This window comes from Brugia malayi (assembly GCF_000002995.4).
Source record: "Brugia malayi strain FR3 genome assembly, contig: Bm_012, whole genome shotgun sequence".
Classification (NCBI taxonomy): Eukaryota; Metazoa; Nematoda; class Chromadorea; order Rhabditida; family Onchocercidae; genus Brugia; species Brugia malayi.
Genome location: NW_025062289.1, coordinates 13456 through 34283, shown reverse-complemented (window position 1 = coordinate 34283; position 20828 = coordinate 13456). Strand labels below are relative to the sequence as shown.

Below are 20828 nucleotides of genomic sequence, written 5' to 3'. Positions count from 1 at the left end.
TTTTATCATTAGTTTTGAAGCAATACTATGGTATTCTAATTTGAAATACAACTTTTCTGCATTGCACAGTATACCTTACTTTAGCAATTGATGAATGCTTTAGAAATTTATCAGAAAGACAAGAAAAGGCATTCCAATAATAACAGCGATTTGCTACAGGAATTCCAGTGGTGTACAAAAGAATCAAAATACAATAGACAACCATACAACAGAATATGTAGTACCAATATGAAATAAACAAACTTTTGAGCAAGTCAAGGAAAATACATATACAATTTTCTTTAAATTAATATGATAATAAAATTGCAGGCAAGAACTAAGAAGTTCTGGAATGAATCAGAAATGAATTCTAAAAAGAGAAGCGATATGTAAGTGAAACGTGAAACATTGTTTCAGCTTTGCAGAGAGAGAGAGAGAGAGATGAAGTGAAATAAGAATAAAACTGAAATAGGACAGTAACCCAAAAAAAGAGAGAGGAAATCTATTATAATATGGAAAGTAATTTGAAAACATCGATTATAAAATTAAAATTAGAACAATTTGGAAAAAGAACGCCCGCTAAGAAAAATGAGCAAATAAAGAGCAAAAAAAAAAAAAGGTGAAAGAAATCTGCAACATGTGCATTAGTATCCAATCAATTTCATTAATTCAGTTACTCGTTTTTTTCGTCTGTGCAGCTTTACCCGCTTCACTCAATTCCTCAAAAATTGAGATTAAGATTAAATCCACAAAAATGAAAAACAAAAAACAAAAAAAAAAAAAACATCTCTAATCTAAATTTATAGTCCACAGAAAAAATAATTCATTTTTAAAATCAACAGTACCTCTGAACCCGTTCTCTGTTCACTGACTGAATCGCCATCTTCGTCCAGTTCCATAGAAGGAGGAGGCATTTTGGCTTCAATTGCTGGATCAACAAGAAGACGAGAGGAAAAACGAAAGGAAAATGGATTCGCCAATTCCGGAGATATACTTCAAATGATTTGCTATATTCATCACAAATCACTTATAATGCAAGATGGATATCTTTCTCTACAGAAAAATCATGCATCTACTAATCTTCTGTTAGAAAACCAATCGCTTTGTGTAATTTATTAAAAAACGAATTAAATTTGATAAAAAATAAAATCTAGATATAGTATGCTGAAGTTCTGCTAAGGTTAGCAAAAGATTAATACAACTTTAAAAATACATTTCAAAATATAATTGACTTCTTACACTGCTGATTCCAAGGAATTTGCCGAATTTTCCAATGCAAGTGGAGAAACACAACCACGACTTATAATGTGAGGCTGATGACAAAGTCGTTTCGCTACTCTGCAAATTAAATAATGTTTTTAACAGTTCTTTTTCATTCTTAAATAATTTTTTTTCATGATAAATAATATTTTTTTAAACAATTTTCTTTGTTATAATTTAAATGAATAAAAGCGAAAGAAAGGTACCGCGCTTACCGTTGATCAGAATCCAATTCACAATCAGCTGAACTGGTATATCGACGTTTTATTACTTGACGGACGGCTATTGGACTCAGACTTCTAGAAATAATGAAAGTATATAGTCAGTCCAAAGTTATATGTACTTCGCTGTTAAAAGAAATAAAAACAAAACATGAAAATTTTACATTAACTTTTTAAATAGAACCAATATGTATACCGCATTGTATGTCGTGTAGGACTCGGTGTTGGACTTGGACTAGGAGAATAAGTGATGTTGTTGCGAACAACCTGTTGCGTGGAGGGCGAATAACACTGCTGAAGAAAGAACTTTAACTCTGCATGCTCTTCAGTGCAAAATAAAAACGTAATGTAACTTCAAAATTCATCCTATGAGAACAATAAAATGACTCCACAATCACGCAATCACATGACAGGATAACTGTTCTCATAAGAAACCTAATAAGAAATAAATCATGTATATGATCCAAATTCAGAACTATGGTCTCAAATGTGATATAGCGACGACTCAATTAAATCAAGCTTTAAAGATATCTTCTGCTCCTCCACTAGTTATTTCCTTGCAACAAAATTTTATAGTCTTGATATACTTAAAATTTTCAAACTAAACCTTCTGTATATCAACTGATCGTGTCGGTGACGGTGAGCAACTGTGCGGGATAAAAGCATTCGTTAAAACAGAAATTGGTTCCGACAGGGAATGTGTTCTCTTTCGTTCTCCACTACCACCGATACTGAAATCATCGAATCCCAAAGACACCTAAACCAAAGGTTAGAAGAAATATGGATGAGCATATACATATATAATAAAACAATATTCGTTCAATGATCTAACATCTCTACCTGCTGAGCGAATTGCATTAGTCTTTCATGGGCAAGTTCGCTTTCAATTGAGCAATTGCTTTCTCGACGTATATTTGCAACACGTGAATGCGAAGGTACCGGATGACATGCTGGTGATGATCGTCCCGAAACGCTGGGCGATGGTGTGAACTATAAGCAGCCAAAAATAATTTTATCAGTTGTAAAAAAAATACATAAATTGGGAAAAACTGATAATACAATTGCCATATATTTGTAATAGTAATATATTTTGTATTATATTTATAATAGAAGAAATGCAACGACTTGTGAAGTAATTTAAGAGTTTTTTTAAGAAGGTTAAATATCATTCATACAATAATTTTAGTTAATACTGACAATAACTCACAATTTTATGACAATTAGCATAACACAATAATGCATTTTCAATTCTTAATTTGTAAGTAATTGAATGCTTACAGTACGTGGCAGAGAAGTTTTTCGTTCTGGTTCATTCCCACTTCCAGTAATACCATTGAGTGAACGCCATTTAATTCCGCTTAATTCAATAATGCTTTGTCGTTCAAAACGAAAATGTCCATCAAAACTAAGCCAAGAAAAAGAATTACATATTTTCATGTAATACAAAACATGAAATTCTGAATACAAAATCTTCAATTTGAAAAATTTTGAAAAAAAAATTTTCCGCAATTCAACCAGGCCCCAATTTAATGTTTACCTCCTACTACTACTATCTTCTGCAGTTACATCGTCATCACTTGCACTATCGGGAGCACAAGATAGGCGAATGCGTGCTGCACCATCTTGTTCGACCCTTCCATTATTATCGGTTCTTGAGACACTTCGACATCCTCCATTTAAAAGTAGGTTAGGAGAAATAGCATTTGTTGTTACTGTTGGCAGCGACAATGCATTTTGTTGATTTAATGATGAACACCTGAAATCAGCACTAATCTACTAATAAATTTGAACAAAATATTCAAGTATGTAAATATTCAAATATGCAAAACGAATTCCGCAAAATGTTTGCCCAAAATTTAACGGTGAACGTTTTTTTGTTCTGTCCGAAAAACTTACGACGAATGCCTTGATAATGATGAAATATCAATTTCCGATTCACTAATGTTAGAGGAATATGGTGAACTCTGCGCTGAACAAGCAGGTGAATTCTGACCTGTAGATGTTGAGAGTTCACATCTCATTTCTGCAACAGAAGATAGAAACTCCTTCAAATAACCGTAACTATAAAAAAATGGTTATGAGAAGGGTGGTGGCTTTAATTTTTTTAGGAAATAATGAGATTTACTACATTACGTAAATACTCAAAAGCTACGAATTTTGCACTGAATCAAATATTCATTTCGTATTTTAGATGTAATCCTTCTAATCATAATGTGGTTACACTTCTCAACACAACACATCGAAAAAAAAATGTATTTACACTTTGTTAGACCAAAACCAAATATTTCAGTGGATATCTGTAGATCCGAAATTGATGTCTCCCATTAATAATTGATATAAACTAATCTCACAACCAATTCAACGATTTAATACTTGAATTTGTTGAGATGTAAATCTGAAAAAAAGGATAACATAGCAATGATAACAAAGAGTAGGACATAGCAATGATGATAACACGAAATTATGGTCGTAATAACTGATGAAACAAAAAATTGAAGTTATAAATTTTCTAAAAAACAAAAAGGATGTTATTCGTTATCTCATAAAGATATACACGATAGCTAATAATAATAATTCAGAATAACTGTATGAAGAAAGAAAAAAGTGATTGAGAAGACGTAATCGTGATGTATAGTTATGTGTAAAAGTAATGATTAGGTTTTAAAATTAGATTTTTTTAGATTTTTAGATTTCTTTTAAGATATGATTAGATTATTTTGCAGGGAACTACCAGTAAAAGGTAAGTTCTGGACAGGTAAAAAGGTTAGTCATTAATGATACAATTACCATTGAAGCTACTTGTAAAACTCTCTTAGAGCTGCAACAGTCAGCAATTATTGAGTGGAAGTAGTGATTTCAAATCTGACCTCGTTTTGACCGCGGGAATTCTGGTAGGCTGAATGAAGAGCACAAGGAGAGTGCCTAAGGAGAACAAGCAGTCTTTTTTTTCTTTTTTTAATGATGAAAAATAAAATTGGCTATAAGTGAAAAACTTTTAAATCAAATTTTAAATTTGAAGTCATACAATTTAATAGAGTTGTAACATCAAATAAAATAATTCCAGATAAATAATTATAGAACTACCCAATTACTTTTTCCTTCTTTCTTTTTTTTTTTTGAAATTTAAACGCTTAATTTATTCTGTTTTTATTCTATCTCTTGGTCTGTTCTGATCACTTAATTCAGTTTTGTCTGAGTTAAGGAATAATTTCAGGTGAATTCTGAGATGTGCAGATGGAAATAGTTTTCGAGACTTTATTATAGTGGCATGAAGTGATGTTAATAGAAATTCTATCAAATAATGAAGAAGGAGAAGGATATGAGAGATTAGATTTGCTTCTTTTACTAAAAGTCCGATAATGTCTTTTAAAAGAAAAAAAATTCTTCGTTTCTCTAGAATCTTTCGAAAATAGATATTACAACTTTGCAATTTGTTGTTTATGATTAATTTATGTATAGTGTTAGTCAGTTATCTGTTCGAAATCAATTGAATGTGCTAATAAAATGAATATTGTAAGTGTAACTATTAAAAGACAAAATCTAAAGCTGTTATACTGATGATTTTTTTCAGGCAAATTAATAAGCTTAGAGTAACAGAAATCTGCATTGACATCTTTAGTTTGTATTAATTTTTTTCTGATTTTGAAGCAATCATTCAAAAGATACTTTACAGATACCTGAGATTTATTAAGAAGTAGTAAATAGTAGATGAGTACATATTTCGATGCATTATATCTTCCGTAGGTTTTGAGCTCTAACCATTCATTATGTCCGGTTTCTTTTTTAACTGATCAAAACAGGAAAGAATAGCGAGAAAGAGAATCTTAAATACAAATAACAAATAAAATAGAAACAGAAGAAAATGACTAGCTGTGGAGGTGAAAAATGTTGAGAGCAATTTTTATTGATAATTGTGAGGGATGTGTTGAAATCGGGTCATTTATGATAAGTGTGTCATATTCTAATCCGATATTTCTTGAGCTACTCAACAAACATCTTTTCTCAACACTTATTCCTTTTTCATTTTTCAATGATTCATCAGTGGTTGAATCGAAAACCAGAATTTAGGCAATAATTTTTAAACTTCAATTTACATTACAAATTGAAGTTAACTATTTAAAAAAAGATTATTAAAATAGGATACATGAATATGTAATCAGTTAAAAGATTATGATTTTATGATTAAATCAATTTCATTGCAACTCGAAGAGTTGTCATTGTTATTAGATTTTTATCAGATACAAATCAATACATCATGTAATAACTGCAGAACATTACAGACGCAACATTTATATTGCATATTCATTTATATAATTTGAATATGGAAGATATTAACAATAATTATGTTTTGTAAATGCAATTGAAAATACGCAAGGTATTTGAGCTTTTATTTTGGTTAACAACAATAAATTCTACCTAACTTTTATTATATCTAACAGCAGTTCTAGTACAAATGTTTCATTTTTTCTTTTCCTGTAAATAAGTTTTTAAAATACCACAGAAAGTTTTGCTTATCAGTTATATTGACTAATACTTATTTACAAGGGAAACTGGATGACTGATTGGATAAAGGTACAAAAAGTTGTGTAATATCAATTTATAAATAACTTAAGATAGTTTAAAAGATTATTGAAAATAGTTTAAACATTAATCGTTTTGAAATGTGGAAAGTGTTGAGTCATAAGTGGTTGACAAGTAGACTTGGAAAGAAAGAATGTCATTCGTAGGAGTGAATAGAAAGATAAAGATAAGAAAAGAAAGGTGAAATTGTTAATGTCTGGTAAGATTGTCTCATCTCTTAAAGATAGTAGTAAAATAGATAATTATGAAAGAGATAATTGTTGAGAAGCTGTGATCGACTCAATCTTCTAAGCCTTTTTGTGACGCTGATGCTTAGCTTCAAGCATTCTTCCATACTTGCTATTAGGAAATTCGTTTCAGTCCCTTTTCATTTCACTTAATGAATAATTAATGCAACTTTTGTTTGTATATTCGATGACAGCTAAGATTTAAAAACATGAGATTGTGTAACGGTGCTAATATGAAGGGAACAGACCAAAGAAAAGATGAAGTGATCAGAACCTTAATTACTTCATTTATTACTCTAATAATTCATAATAATACACTATTGCTTAATGTCTTTGTTCTTTTAGATTTAAAGGTCAGATTTAGAATCAGGTATGGCTTAGGTACATTTCATTTTCAGTTAAAATCCAGCATTTTTTATACATCTACTATCGATCTCAGTCTCTCTCGATTTTCTTTAAAGAATTCGCTATAGCCATACTTTTACCAGCAGTTATTTTATCAAAAATTGGCAAATAGACTCTAGTTTTTTTCTCTGTTATTCTTGTCTAGACGGTTATCTTGTTTCGTTGCTAAAACTGTTGAAACCATTAAATATTACTTTCATAGTGCTAATTTTCATTATTAATCTGCCACAATGTTCATTTTTAAAATTGATAAATTTAAAATTTCTATATTTATAATTCATTTTGAAAAACAATGAACGGATTGGTAACACGTATACACCTAACAAATGCACAACTTTTTACAAATAATTTTATAATGAGCCAATAATAAAATATCAAAGCCAATTAGCAAATTTCATGATGGATTTCGATTTAAAAAGGTAAGATGAATGGATCAGCGTTTGAATTAAAATATGAATTCGGCTCTCCAAGAATATATTTAGGATTCTGATGGGTCTATAACCCATTATTAGTATTATGACCTTCTAAAGAGGACATGTGTGGAGGGTAGGATTTAATGACATTTATAGGTTGCGAATAATTTTTATCAGCTTTTGTATGAACATTACTCAATTCATTACTGTAAGAAATTTTTAAGAATTCTTGAACAAAAGAGAAAATTGTACTTACTGGTTTCAAATCAAAAGCTATTTTCTCTCAGACAGATTAACTAACAGTTTCAGTTTCAAGGAATCATACACTTTCATAATAATTGCAATTAATAAATAACAGAAATAAATTAAATATGAATTTTTGTCAAGAAATACTTGTTAAGTGAAGTTGTTGAATTGCTCTTTCATTCATCTTTACTTCTAACTGCTTTGGCTTCTCTATGTTAGCTGCAGTATGAGTAGCACTGGTGACAAACGGTAATAGTGCTTGATATGCTATACGACGAGGATATTTCCTGGGACGATAAATAGTTGCCAATACTGAATTGATTGTAGGTTGTCTACTTTGATATTTGATCATAGCTGCTCTTTAGTAAATAAAACAATTATCTGAAGTATTTCTTGTCATTCAAAAATTTTAAATTCCCACTGAGTAATAAATTTGCTACTTTGTAAATATAAATAAATCAGTGATTACTGCTCTTGATCTTGAAGTAGAAAATGGAAGTAGATCATTATCTTCGTTATCAATAACATCACCTGTTTCTGTATGTTGAAAGGTTATTGGCGGAGCGGTGATGAAAGTTTTGCTGTAAACAATTCTAGTTTAATTTTAAAATTAAAATTTGATATTGCAACATAATATTGATATACTTGCTAAGTCTTCAAAACTCTCTAAATATCGAAGACAATGTCAAAAAGACAACACTGACATTTTTTTTTTTACTGATGAAGAAACATTTGGAATACTGAAATGAATCCTCGAAAACTCTTTAAATGTCAATAAATACTTCAAGAATTGGAGAAGCGATAAAGAATTTGAAAATTGAGAGAATTGCAAATAAATTAACCACCTTGTCTCGTTGTATATTTGTTGAAGTGTTGAAGTTGTAGTGATATCTGCTGAAGTAGCATTAGTGAAAACAGTTCGAGATTCGGTTGTTGTTGATTTGACTGATTTTCATTCTTTCTTCTTCGAGCATTTGTGTCAACTCACTTAAGTCATTTCCTGTTATGTTACTTTCATGTAACAATGTAATAAATCGTTGTAATTTTGCTAATTTCTCTTCAGTGAACTCTAATTTTTTATCCTGAAAATATCTGCAATTCATTGTATTTTGTAATTTTAATAAATGATTTTATGAAACATATTTTTTCATAATTTTTTTTAAGTCTTCGAAGATTGTTTACTGCCTGTTTTTTTTTTTTTTTAGAACTTTGCAGAAGATTAGAGAGATCACATAGAAATTGAGTTAATTTGATTTTTGAAAATTTTACTAAAATTTGTTTTTAGTACTAAAATCGTCCTTTCATGTTCATGATTATTACTGTTAAAATTTTATTCATGCTAACCGCTTCAGTGTTTTCTCTATTTTCAGTATGATTAATCTCTTCTCCGTTTTCATTGACGCTAATTACATTCACAGTATTTCGGTTTTCTTTTCCGTTTAAATTATTCGTCTCTTTCTAAGTAAATAATAATTAAAATAAATTTTGACATGAATTTTATTATGTATTATGATCACTAGTCATAGTCACTAGTGCCGGTGCCGGAAAATTAATGCCAAACTGAGAGTAATCGGGTTGCAGTCTATTTCCTGGAATGGTTTACATTTCTTTCGTCTTCAAAATCACCTAAATGTTGAAAGGCAAGTGCATTTATTTAGCTACCAAAATTAATTTTTTTTTTTCGAATCAAGTAGAATTATTGGAACCTCAACTTCAATTTATTTGCAATTTTAATTTTTTCCACGTTCATCATTTTTTGCTCGAACAGTTTGATGTTTAGGACTTTGACATTGTCACAATAGGATTAAAAATTTGTGAAAACCCGAAACTGACAATTTCGGAACAGGTTATGGAGCAATAATGTATTACCATCTACTCTCCTTTTTATTTTTTCATTCTTTATTTCTCAAATCTTTTTATCATTTTAAATGATGAATGAGTTTTACGCCTCTCACACGATATAATGAATTTGACACCTAATTTTCACCGAGAACTAATTTTCCTACTACTTATGGAAATTTCAGAAAATTCTGTTATATTTCTCCAACATGTGTTCGTGATTTAACTATCATTATGGATATTAATATATTCATCATTAACATATTTGCTTTTTGTTCCAGTTAAAATTTAAAAAATCGAAATGGAAAAAAAACGGAAAACTGTAATTTAGCCTTTTTGCTATTTTCGTTATTTTAGAGGCCATCAAAACATCGATAGTGGCCAAGATAAGTGTTACTAACAAACGAACCGGCTGATTTCTATTTCCGGCCAACAAATTTCAAGTGACTAGAGTTAATATAAATTAATTATAAGTCTTAAAGAAAAAGGTCACCAATTTTTGTTTCAGAGCAAACAAATATTATTACTTTACTTTGGTACAATTAAAAAGTATTTAAATTGGAAATGGAAATAACTAAATAAAAATTGAAGTAATGTACGCACCAATCAGTGTTGTGTCTTGAATTTCCCGATTAGCCTAGAATATAATTTCTCATAAAAGATCCACTTTTGCAAGAGTTTTTTTTTTTCTTTTTTTTGAAAAGACTAACAACAAATTCTACGACATGAAAGACGGATTATAGTTTTCCGCCACTTTCATACATTTAATGGCACCTTTTTTAAAGTCGGAAATTGAAATAAAATGTATTTTAAAAAAATTTTCTGAATAATTTTCAAATTATTTCAGTGGAAAATTATTGATTGAAATTGTAGCAGCTACTGTTAGAGAGGAAAACACTGTATAAAATTTTTGATTATTACGAGAAAAAAACAATAAAACTTTAAAAGAGAGGACATGATAAGGTTAGACTTTACTTATCGTTATACATTAGCATACTCACTGGTATAAATTAACTTTATCATAACTTTTTGGTATACATGAATGCAAAATATAATGGATGACATTTATTTCTTCTTTATTTTAAGTAAATATACCTGAATATGAAAGAGCTCTCTTTAAGAATTAATTAATGGATGTTCAAAGTATCTTAATTTAAAAGGTCAACCAAAAATTAAAAAAAAAAATCAAAAAAAAATTGTTTTTTTCTTTGACTTTTTCCTATTTTCATATTTTATTATTATGCAAAATTGTGTTTAAATGCTTTTCTTTTTTGCTAATTTTGGACTTTTTACATTTCAATTTTAATTTAAAAATTTCATTTTTAGTCTCACTGACATTTTTATGCAAATTTTTTAAAAATTCAATAAATCAAAGAAATATTTTTTTGCTAATTAGTAGTATTTACAGTTACTGTGAAATACTTTTTCATTTCTTGCACCCTTTTTACAAAATGAGAAAATTAGAAATGAACTTACATTTCTAGCTTCTTCAACAACTTTATTAAACCATTTTCCTTCTGCAGCCTGATTCAGGATACCAACATCGGTACCTGTTAATTGTAATGCACCTTGAGCAATTTGATACACTGAAAAAAAAGGAAGAAACGAACATTGTAACAGATTATTTCTGTTTTATGTGTTTATCATGATTATTACTCTAAGATAATCATTCGTATCAAAACAAAATAAATCATATTTAACCTAAATTATGCATAACAATTTAAGAGTACTCTTTTAAATATCAATTAAATATGTCAAAAATTTTATGACAAATTTACTACATTCATTGGTAAGTAAAAAATAATTTTATAAACTATTACTAGTCAAAAAAATAATGCTCGAATTCATCTTTGAGATATTTTGTTGAAGTGAAATTTATCTAACAAGATGAAACATTTTCATTATTGTGAGAAATAAAACAAACATGTTCCAATTTTGCCGAGAAAACCTGAAGCAGCTCCAGCTAAACCGCTAGCTGCACTGCCGAAAAGTCCTGGTGTAAGAGAATCACCAATTAGTGATGCTATTTCACCGTATTGACCATTTGTTTGTCCTGTTAGAAGTACAATAATTGTCACCACTGAATACATTTGTTAGAAGAAGCACTTTTCCTATTCACACATTATTTTGAGCAAATATATGAATGATGGAAATGATGTAAATAAATAAATAAATTTTAGTGATAATTCTCTCTCTCAATAATAGTTTAATTCAGATAATATAATAGTTTAATTCAGATAACTGCAACAATATACTTGATGATAGATTGTTTGAATAGAAATTTGTAATATCATAATGAATATGATTAGAAATATTGATAGCTTGAATATAGATAGTTTGAAGTAAATATTTAGATGAATGGTTTAAGTCTTGAACAAATATTTTCGAGAATTAGATTAGTAAATAGCTAAAAAGTTTAACAGAACCAGATTGAAATAGATGAAAAGTTAACCAGGAACTAGATTAGATGAGATCAGATTGGTTAATTTAATACAACCAGAAAGAATGAAACGATGGGCTCTTTTGAATAGCAATTGTAACCGGTTTAATCATATATTTCGATTCACCATCAACTCCACCTCATTTCTGTCCTTACACTGACCAATAATATCCGTCTTTTCATTCATTATCATCATTAATTGTCATTGTTTGAAAAATGTCTTTCCCTTTTTTTTTTCTTTTTTCTTATTTGAAAATTCAATCGAATAAAGCAATTGAATTCTGTAAAGGATAAAGTAACTTTTGAATAATTGAAATGTTAATGATAATAAAAAAAAAGGATTTTTTTTTTTGATTTAAACTTGAAATTAGTATTGTAAGTCTTATTTCCATAACATTATGAACGATGTTTTTAATTTTTAATAAGAAAAATTAATTAATATTATTATTAATTAACACTAATTGCTATGCTATTATCACTCCATTATATGTATCAAAAAGGAAGAAATTTAAAAAAAGAAAAAAAAATTTTTTTAACTGATTCATGTATGGACAAATGGTACACCTTTATATTATTATCAGAGAATAAATTCAAAATTTCCTTTGTTGCTTCTTTTCCTTTTCTCTTTTTTTTAAACCGGTTATAAGACTTGAAAATTAAGTCAATGTTGCATGATGAAAAAAAAAAGAAAAAAAAAGAAAGCCATTGTAAGAAAGACAAAAAAATTAGTGTGAAGCAATTTTTGACAATGAAAATTTTTATTTGATTTGAATAAATAATTAAAAATGAACATTATCAAAGTTTTATCATTCTGAATTGTCGGAAACAATTTTACAATCATATTTCACTTGTAAATAAATAAATTGAATAAAATACAAATATCGTTAACAAGAATTTCTTCGATCGTCCTCAATTATTTGTTTGAAATTAAACGCAACGGAAAATTGGTAGCTTTCAAATTAAAATGAATGGGTTGGAATTATTAAATTAATTTTACTTTTATCTATCTAAGGTCAATCCTGATTTCCAACATTCTTTTTTTTTTTTTTTTGCAGCAAAAAAGACAAAAAAAATAATATAAACTATTTTCCATTCTTAAAAATAATCTTTGCAACTTTAGAAGAGTCACAATTTAAGAATTTATAAAAGTAACAAATGATAGATATGGGAGAGCACAAAAAGAAACTTTTTACTAAACTACTCAAATTTAACGCTATGAATAAATTTCAAAATGAAAAAAAAAGGAAAAAAAAAAACACAGTATGACAGAATTATCTCCAAGCATACCTCTAATATTTTTGTTATTACTTATACCTTAACTAAATGATCTTTGATGACTAATTTGAGAGTTTAAATTTTAGTTTTATGAAAAAATTGAATAGTTATCATTATTATATGCATATAACATTTATTAGCTCATTTTCGTCCCAAATTTAAATTAAAGAAATTATTATTAATTTCTTTAGTTAAGAAATTATTAATTTATTATTAATTGCAGATGTTACACATCTGCAATTATTTTCAAATGAATTCTTCATCTTTTTAGTTTTATTTTTTTTTCTGAGCTGTATTTTTAGAATTGCTTTACTAAATTCAAAAATTTTTAATCAGAAATTGATTGAGATGATTTTTACACTGTAAGATTTGCGAAGAAAACTTGTTTGATATTGTAAAACATTCGAGAGTGATATCTTATGCATCTCATTTCACCTTTGATCTCTGTATCGTGTTTCCACATTTTTCAGAAAGAATTCTTTTATTACACCAAAAAATTTTAAATGAAAAGAAAATGGACGAAAAAAGAGGAAAGAACTATCGCTTTCACTGCACAATTTTTAAATTGATGAAATCCGGTTTTACGAATAATCTTCAGTAATCCACTTTTTTTTAAGAAGAATAATTTTTCTGTTTTCCTTTTTCTTTTTTTAAATTTTTATTCATATGGTTTAGTATAATGAATAGTCCACAAAATGATAGTAAAAACTTTTGATTTTTACTTTGTGATCATTTAAATGTTCAATTAAAATGGAAATAAACTATTAAAATATCTTCTAACGAATTATTCATTTTTTTCAAAATATTCCATATGAAGAAAAAAATATATCATAGAAATTTCATTTTGAAATTATTACGATAAATTATCCAATAACAGACAAGCCAGAAAAACACACACACACATAAAAAGAAGATAAAAAAAGTGTGGGATAATTTTTTCAAATGGAAGCGCGAACTTTAATATTACGAATTTTAACATTCTTAAAATTCGGCATAGGAAGTTTTTTTTGAAAAGTTTTTTGAGTGAATTCAACTTGGGAAGATGGAAATAGGTGAGTGGATGGGATTATGTGGATTTTTAATTTGGAAGAGAGAATTTGACTGATGTCTTTAAAATGATGCATTTTTGATTGCTGTTGAGATGTAATCACGTAACATACGCAGTTTGTATATTGCATAAACTGACTTCAATGAGATACGATTTCTTTAGTCTCTCATTAGTGATTGAAAACTGATTTATATTTCTTTCTTTTTGTGGTGATACATTCTTGGAGTAATATGTACTAAAATTTGTGCTACAATTTATCCACACTAAATAAAATGTCTTGATTCCTTTTTTTTTTTTTTTTATTAAGAAAAAGAGGTTACTGCTGAAATGGCGGACGGAGATGTAGCTGAGGATTTGCGGCTGCCACAAACTGTGATTGGTCGTTTAGTGAAGGATGCATTACCCCCTGGTGTTATCATTTCTAAGGTTTGCAGTATTTTAGAGGATGAATGGAGTTTTTGTGACTTTTTTGTTGTTTTTTCTTATCAATATTCATTGTGCTGTTGGTTTTGTTCTTTTTTTTTTTTTCTTTTTGAAGCCTTTTCCATTTTAACAATGAATAAACAGCTTATGAAGTATAGAATCAAAATTATTGACATTGTAGGATGCACGAATAGCGATAGCTCGTGCTGCAACAGTTTTCATTTTGCATGCTGCGACGTATGCTCAAGAATGTGCAGTATCTAACAAACGCAAGACGGTTACTGCGTTGGATGTATTGAATGCGGTGCGAGTTTTGGAATGTGAAGAGTTGGAGAAACCGGTTCACATTTATTAAAGTTCATATTTATTAGGTCTTTGGCATTTACTGATTGCTAGAAATAGATCTGGTGAAATGAATAAAAGAAGGAATACGATTGTCGTTTGACCTTTCTTGTTTTCTCTCCGACCAGTTTGCCTATAAAAAAGGAATGTGTGAGCCAACACAATCTTTCATCACCGGGCGTTTATCCATTTGTCTTCTTTCTTAATACTGTTCACAGGATATTATTTTAATTTTAATAACTGCAGGTAAAGGAAGCAGTGGAAATATGGAAAGCCAACAAGCAGCAAAGGAATGAGGAAGTGAAAAAACGAAAAGCGGGACGTGGACAAAATAATGATCCATCCATGCTAGAGATCCTAAGAAATGCTTCACAGAGAGATGGAATTTCCGATCTTGCAAATTCCACGACTGCCTCAGATGAATCTGGAATAAAAAAAATGTTGTTAGATGTTATTATGGATGATGATGATTAAGTATAAAGGAAGTGTCATTGACAGGCATTGCTTGTGAATTATTTTTCATAGTTTGTTTGTTGTGTCTTTTGATTTTTGCTGGCAAGAGACACTTGTAGACTTGTTTATATTTCTCTGTAAATTATTCATCTTTTTATCATTGAATAGGTGGACATTTTAAAGTTTGACGGGAAAACTTTTTCCAGAACTCCTTTTTCCAAGGGAGAGAATTTCAAATTTCAGACTTTATGAGTATAAAGATATCACCAGTGACGCTTGTTCAATTTCTATGCATATTTTGTTTACTTCTGCACATATCTCTGATTCTCTGATCTCGTATCAGACTTTATTGACTTTTGCCTGATTTTTTATATAAAATATTAATCGCTTTGTTTTTGAGAGACCTTATATCACTCATCTACAACACTCATCTACAATGGTTTGTTGAGTAGATGACAAAAAACTTCTGCAGTCTGAACTTAGCTATGTACAATGTTTTAGATTTGCATGTGGAGTTTCTGGTCATTGATCTAATCAGTAAAGAACTGATGTTCAACCAAATGTTGTTTGATTATATCATATACCTAAATGATATGCTGCTTTTATTTTGTTCATAGTATCCTTTTTTTATGCTATATTTTTAATTTTCAAAATAAAAAATTCGATTTCAAACACAACATAGTAATGATGAATGAAATGCATACCGGATACAAAGCATGATAATCCTAGCGCACAAAAGAGGCGCAAATTTGTTGTCAGCAATCATTTCTTGTGATATCACCCAAGAACAAATTGTTAACAGATGAGGAAAGTTTTGTCTTTGTAGTTACAAATAATCCCAATGGAATTTAGGGCATCAAGATTTGTTTTTTTATTTAAAGGAACTGCTTGTATGAAGGTCGATAACTCTTCAGTTTGGGACATGTTTACAAATATATTTCTTTTTCTTCGCATTCATTCAAGGTATTCTTTATAATATCGACTTTTGCAAATACTCTAATTAAATACTGTCACCATTACATTTGGTTTCCTTATTTTCATCGCTTCTCATATTTTTAGAAATATTTTATTCATCGCTGTAATATGTTTTTTTTTCTTCTGACTCCTTTGTGTCTGCTACTATCAAATTTTAATGTCGATATCGAGTTAAGATTATTTAAATTACTAATTAAGAATACTTGAATCTATTTTGTCTTATTTGATAGTTGATACCGAGTTTTTATACTGACAATTTAAAAACTTCTTTCATATTTGCTATAATTTGCCATTATCAAAATTGATTAGTTAGTAAGATGTTAAGACTTACAATAATATCCCATTTGTTTTGTTTAATTGATGTGCTAATTGTTAAATAGTATGCATTTGCAATTTATAATTCATTATCTTTACATTTTATCACTGCTTCAGTTTTTCCTCAAAATAATACATAAGCATTTTAATTTCATCTTTTAGCACTCAAACATTGATATATTTTTTCTCCACATTTCTTTATCATGATTAAATCGTACAATTTGACTTTGCTTGTAACTCTCGAAATCAACAGTTGATTTGCTTGCAATTCGTTTAGAGAAACGCATTGCCCAACAAGCAATCGCTCCATAATCATTTTCTGATAACATTTTATTAGCGAATAAATGCTGAATATTTTCCAAATGATTCAAATCAGCAACACCAAATACGCATGCACTATGTCGATAATTGCCACTTTTACATGTTCGATTTGACCAGGACCACGATACATATCTATTATATATTACAATTAATTAATTCTAATTAATGATCAGTTCATAATTCTTTTTCTTTACTTACTTACTTTTTTTTTGTATAAAACAAGAGAAAAAAAAAGGATAAGAAATTATAAAAGTATTAAATTTTGAGATTACAAACAATGCTATCTGTAAATTATTACATTCTTCCTTTTATTGAATGATATCATTTCTGTGATGATATAGTAGAAAATATTAGATTAAAATTACTTTTGAACTAACCTAGTGGTAAAATCGCTTTGTTCATCAAGGCATTTTCTTGTAAAGCACAGGAGCATCTGTAAATGCAGTAATTATTTATTTCAAATTTTGTCTAATATTAGAAATTGGATCATTTATTCTAAGCAACATTTCATTGTTGAATATATTTTGTTAAATTCAAGAATAATTTTCATCTTATATGGTTCTTTTTTTCCCTAATTTCTGTCTTTCTGTGAAATCTTTTATGTTTAAAATTAAAATTAACCTAAAGCATCATCGGAATGTAAACTTTGGAAGATCATTTCATCAGTTCCAAATGGTTTCGAGTCAAAAATGTTAATAAGTGTTGTTAAATTCAATTCATTCGTTACATACTCTACAAAACCTCTCGACAATGCAACAGATGGACTTCCTTTAGCAAGTTTTAGACGTGAATCGGGAACATTTTTGCTTGAATCTGTAATTATATTTATATGCATAATACGACAATGGGAATGATAAAATATTATCAAATTATCATTTCATTCAACTACCATAGTATTTTATTTTTTTTTCTTTTTGCAGAAAATTTAAAATATTAATGTAAAAATTTGGGAAGAATATCAGATTTCAATTTAAATTTTTGCAAAATTAAATTTATACCAAACCTTTAAAAAGGTTTAAACCAGCATAACTCCAATCGATATGTTGCGGTACACGATGACGATATGGTCTTCCAACATTAATTGCATTACTACCATTAAGTATATCCAATATTTTGACCAATTCATAATTACTTTTTATTGGGAAATCATCATTCTATAAAAATACATTCCATTTTATGCGAATCTTTCGTTATGTCTTTAATTAGAATAAAATTACTAATTAAAATAAAATTATTAATTAAAATAAAAGTTATTAATTAAGTTGAATGAAGTGACTTCTTTTCTTTACTTAATAAACATATATATATATATATATATATATAAAAGAATTTTTAGCTGAAAAATTGCTCTCTCAAACTGTGCACAATTGTTTTAATAAATTATGCAGCAGCGCATGGAATGCATGTATGTGCATGTATTGCATGTGTGTGCATGTGCATGCATATGTGTTTGTGTGTGTGTTAGATTAATTGTAATACTTTTTTGCTAAATTTTATAATTTTCAAGCAATTACTAAATGTGTCATAAATTATTGTTTACCTGAAGTAAGATAGCATATTTCCATGCAGGTTTCTCTGATACAGTTTCCAAACATTTCATATAACTTTTAGTCATATTATGTCTGCACTGTCCACTTCATATTCATTTTCAGTTAAAATTACATTTGGGAAACATTTTGACAAATTTCTCATTTGTTCATGAAATAGTGGACTTGATTTACTATCCAACGCATAGCAATATAAATTCTGTGGAGCATACATCAAATTAAATAGCAATTCCTGGATGTGATAGGCCTAAAAAATTTTTTAATTTTATTTTAATTTATCAATCAATTTTAATTTAAATTAAAATTCATTACAAATTCGCAATAATGTTAGCATATACAAGGGCAAATAGAAAATAACTCTTTTTTTTTTTTATTTAAATGATATTTCGATCTTTTAGAAAAAAAAAAAAATGTTTGATTGATTAAATATTAAGCGAATGTACAAATTATCATTGTAAATTTTGATGATAACAATGATAATTTATTTGTAAGTGTGCATTAAATTGCAAATTGTTAAATTCGAAATACAAATGAAAGTAAGAATGGTATAATCTTTGTTTGTTTTTTTTTTGTGTATATTTTCTATTCTTTAGGAAAATTTGAATAAAAACGACGATTTGAAGAAAGAAAATTGGAAACATATAAATAAAATAGTAATGACAATTTTAAAATTTAGTGGAAAATTTTTATTTTCTACGGTAAAAAAAAAATTATTCATATGAACTTACTCTGTAAACAACTCGGATGAAAACAATTGGAAAATCTTTCTCGTCATCACTTGCAGGATTTTCCGGATATAATCCACGTTGTTTGATATCCTCACATGAATTGCTAATATTTGCATCTGCTTTATCAGAATCAACAGTGTATGGTTTCTGAAAAATTTTCCTGATTACTTCAGCACAAAAATTTTTGCACAAATTTTTTATTAATAGAAAAAAAAAATTTCAAAATGTTATCTTTATTTATATACATATGTAATTTTTAAAACAATTTATAAAAATATCTTGCAGATATATCAATTAAAAAGAAAATCTAAAATTCATCAAATGTTAGATAAATTTATAAATTGCTATAAAAAAAATAAAAGCAAAATTTGAAGATTATGCAAAACAGTAATAGAAATTCATTTACTGAAGTTAATTCGGTTGCTACTGCCGGATCAGTTATTGCTGCATCACAATCTTTTTCGATGGTGAATGTTCTTGAATGAGAGGCAGTAAACGCATAGATTCATCAGTTCCTGCACCCTGTTCAGTTACCGCCGTTAGTCCATCCGGTTGAGTTCCTGCTGTTAACCCATCCGGTTGAGTTTCTGTAGTTAGTCCATCATGTGCTGTTACCGTAGTTACTTCACCATCTCCTACTAAAAAATGTAAAAGCTGCTGGTGAAAAATATTATCAAAAAATAATTGTGAGAATAATTTCTACTTTCAGAAAGGTACCAAATGATACCGAAATTACCAGTGATAAAATTTTGCAAAACTCACAGACATAAATATGATGGAAGATGAGCAGAAGTTGAATTGTAATAAGTAGAGAAATGACTGATAAGTTAGTTATCGAGAACATTTCAGGTTTCATTTAAATTCTGAAAATATCACTTTGGACGATGAAACATGCTAGTTGATCAATTAATGTACAAAATGATGGATAGTTATATTATTATTGAAATTAATGAAGTGACAAGGGAGGGAAAAAAGAATTTAGGAGAAGATGGAATTTTAAATTTGTTATGCAAAGCTGAAAATAAATTATTGAAACCTGATCAGGTTTTGTCTTATAAATGGTTAAATTAAAAATGATTCACTTAATAAATATGAAATTTTGTTTTCAAAATTACACAAAAGATTCTATTCTATAGACTATTCTACAGGTAAATCTTTTTCAAAATTTTCTGTGAATGGATATGAAGCAATGTTGACTTCTAAATTATTTAATAACAAACTTGTAAATTTTAATAAAGAAATAAATTGCTTCAATGTTTTGGCACGCAATTAGTTCAAAAATTTTTTATCGATTTCTAATTAAATTTTTTCCTTTTTTTAATTTGCATTTTGTATTCCTTTTGTATTATTTTATTTTACTCATTTATATCTGCTTGACTAGAATTAAATTTTTCTATCAAAGTTTCTGATTATCTGATAAATTTGAATACCAAAATATAAAAAGATACAATTTCTACGTGTTGAAATTTCTTCTATTTCTTCTATTTTTTGATTTAGGCACACATTCAAATATAAAAACTTTTCAAACTAAGAGATTTAGAAGTTTTAATAACATATATTATTTATTAAACTATCAAATTTCATTTTTTTTTGAATTTCTATATTTTAAAATTAAAACTTTGTAATCAAATTGATTTTATACACATAAACAACATCTTTCTTGCGCTGTGATTGAAATGTTACAAATCATTAAAAACTATTAAGATATTTTATTGTAATATATATTTTATTGTAATAGGACAAATTCGTGACATATCGGTGATATCAGGTTGGATAAAAGAAATCATCAA

At 28.1% G+C, this 20828-nt stretch overlaps 6 protein-coding genes across 6 annotated transcripts; 1 reads left to right on the top strand and 5 right to left on the bottom strand.

The window, feature by feature from the left end:
• Positions 1 to 648: 648 nt before the first annotated feature.
• Positions 649 to 3481, bottom strand: Bm4165 (MGC80520 protein, putative; the record flags this gene model as incomplete). The annotated part of the gene is made up of 10 exons (XM_001892893.1): positions 649 to 699; positions 825 to 972; positions 1219 to 1317; positions 1455 to 1538; positions 1657 to 1754; positions 2068 to 2217; positions 2301 to 2450; positions 2739 to 2865; positions 2998 to 3216; positions 3357 to 3481. 10 exons carry the CDS (start codon positions 3479 to 3481, stop codon positions 649 to 651), a joined length of 1251 nt encoding a protein of 416 aa, XP_001892928.1.
• Positions 3482 to 7468: 3987 nt separating this feature from the next.
• Bm17121 (Uncharacterized protein) lies at positions 7469 to 8238 on the bottom strand (the record flags this gene model as incomplete). Its single annotated transcript, XM_043082820.1, has 2 exons — positions 7469 to 7644; positions 8175 to 8238. 2 exons carry the CDS (start codon positions 8236 to 8238, stop codon positions 7469 to 7471), a joined length of 240 nt encoding a protein of 79 aa, XP_042938754.1.
• Positions 8239 to 9745: 1507 nt separating this feature from the next.
• On the bottom strand, positions 9746 to 11261 carry Bma-abu-12.2 (Prion-like-, putative; the record flags this gene model as incomplete). Its single annotated transcript, XM_043082819.1, has 3 exons — positions 9746 to 9808; positions 10648 to 10757; positions 11096 to 11261. 3 exons carry the CDS (start codon positions 11259 to 11261, stop codon positions 9746 to 9748), a joined length of 339 nt encoding a protein of 112 aa, XP_042938753.1.
• Positions 11262 to 14261: 3000 nt separating this feature from the next.
• Positions 14262 to 15173, top strand: Bm9269 (DNA polymerase epsilon p17 subunit, putative; the record flags this gene model as incomplete). The annotated part of the gene is made up of 3 exons (XM_001892891.1): positions 14262 to 14360; positions 14539 to 14697; positions 14946 to 15173. The coding sequence occupies 3 exons, from the start codon at positions 14262 to 14264 to the stop codon at positions 15171 to 15173; spliced, it is 486 nt and encodes a 161-aa protein (XP_001892926.1).
• A 1427-nt stretch (positions 15174 to 16600) lies between these two features.
• Positions 16601 to 17196, bottom strand: Bm18131 (Uncharacterized protein; the record flags this gene model as incomplete). The annotated part of the gene is made up of 2 exons (XM_043082818.1): positions 16601 to 16895; positions 17141 to 17196. The coding sequence occupies 2 exons, from the start codon at positions 17194 to 17196 to the stop codon at positions 16601 to 16603; spliced, it is 351 nt and encodes a 116-aa protein (XP_042938752.1).
• Positions 17197 to 17379: 183 nt separating this feature from the next.
• On the bottom strand, positions 17380 to 19894 carry Bm5268 (Core-2/I-Branching enzyme family protein; the record flags this gene model as incomplete). The annotated part of the gene is made up of 8 exons (XM_043082817.1): positions 17380 to 17576; positions 17767 to 17917; positions 18304 to 18385; positions 18523 to 18557; positions 19039 to 19185; positions 19445 to 19482; positions 19560 to 19676; positions 19801 to 19894. 8 exons carry the CDS (start codon positions 19892 to 19894, stop codon positions 17380 to 17382), a joined length of 861 nt encoding a protein of 286 aa, XP_042938751.1.
• Between the last annotated feature and the right edge of the window lie 934 nt (positions 19895 to 20828).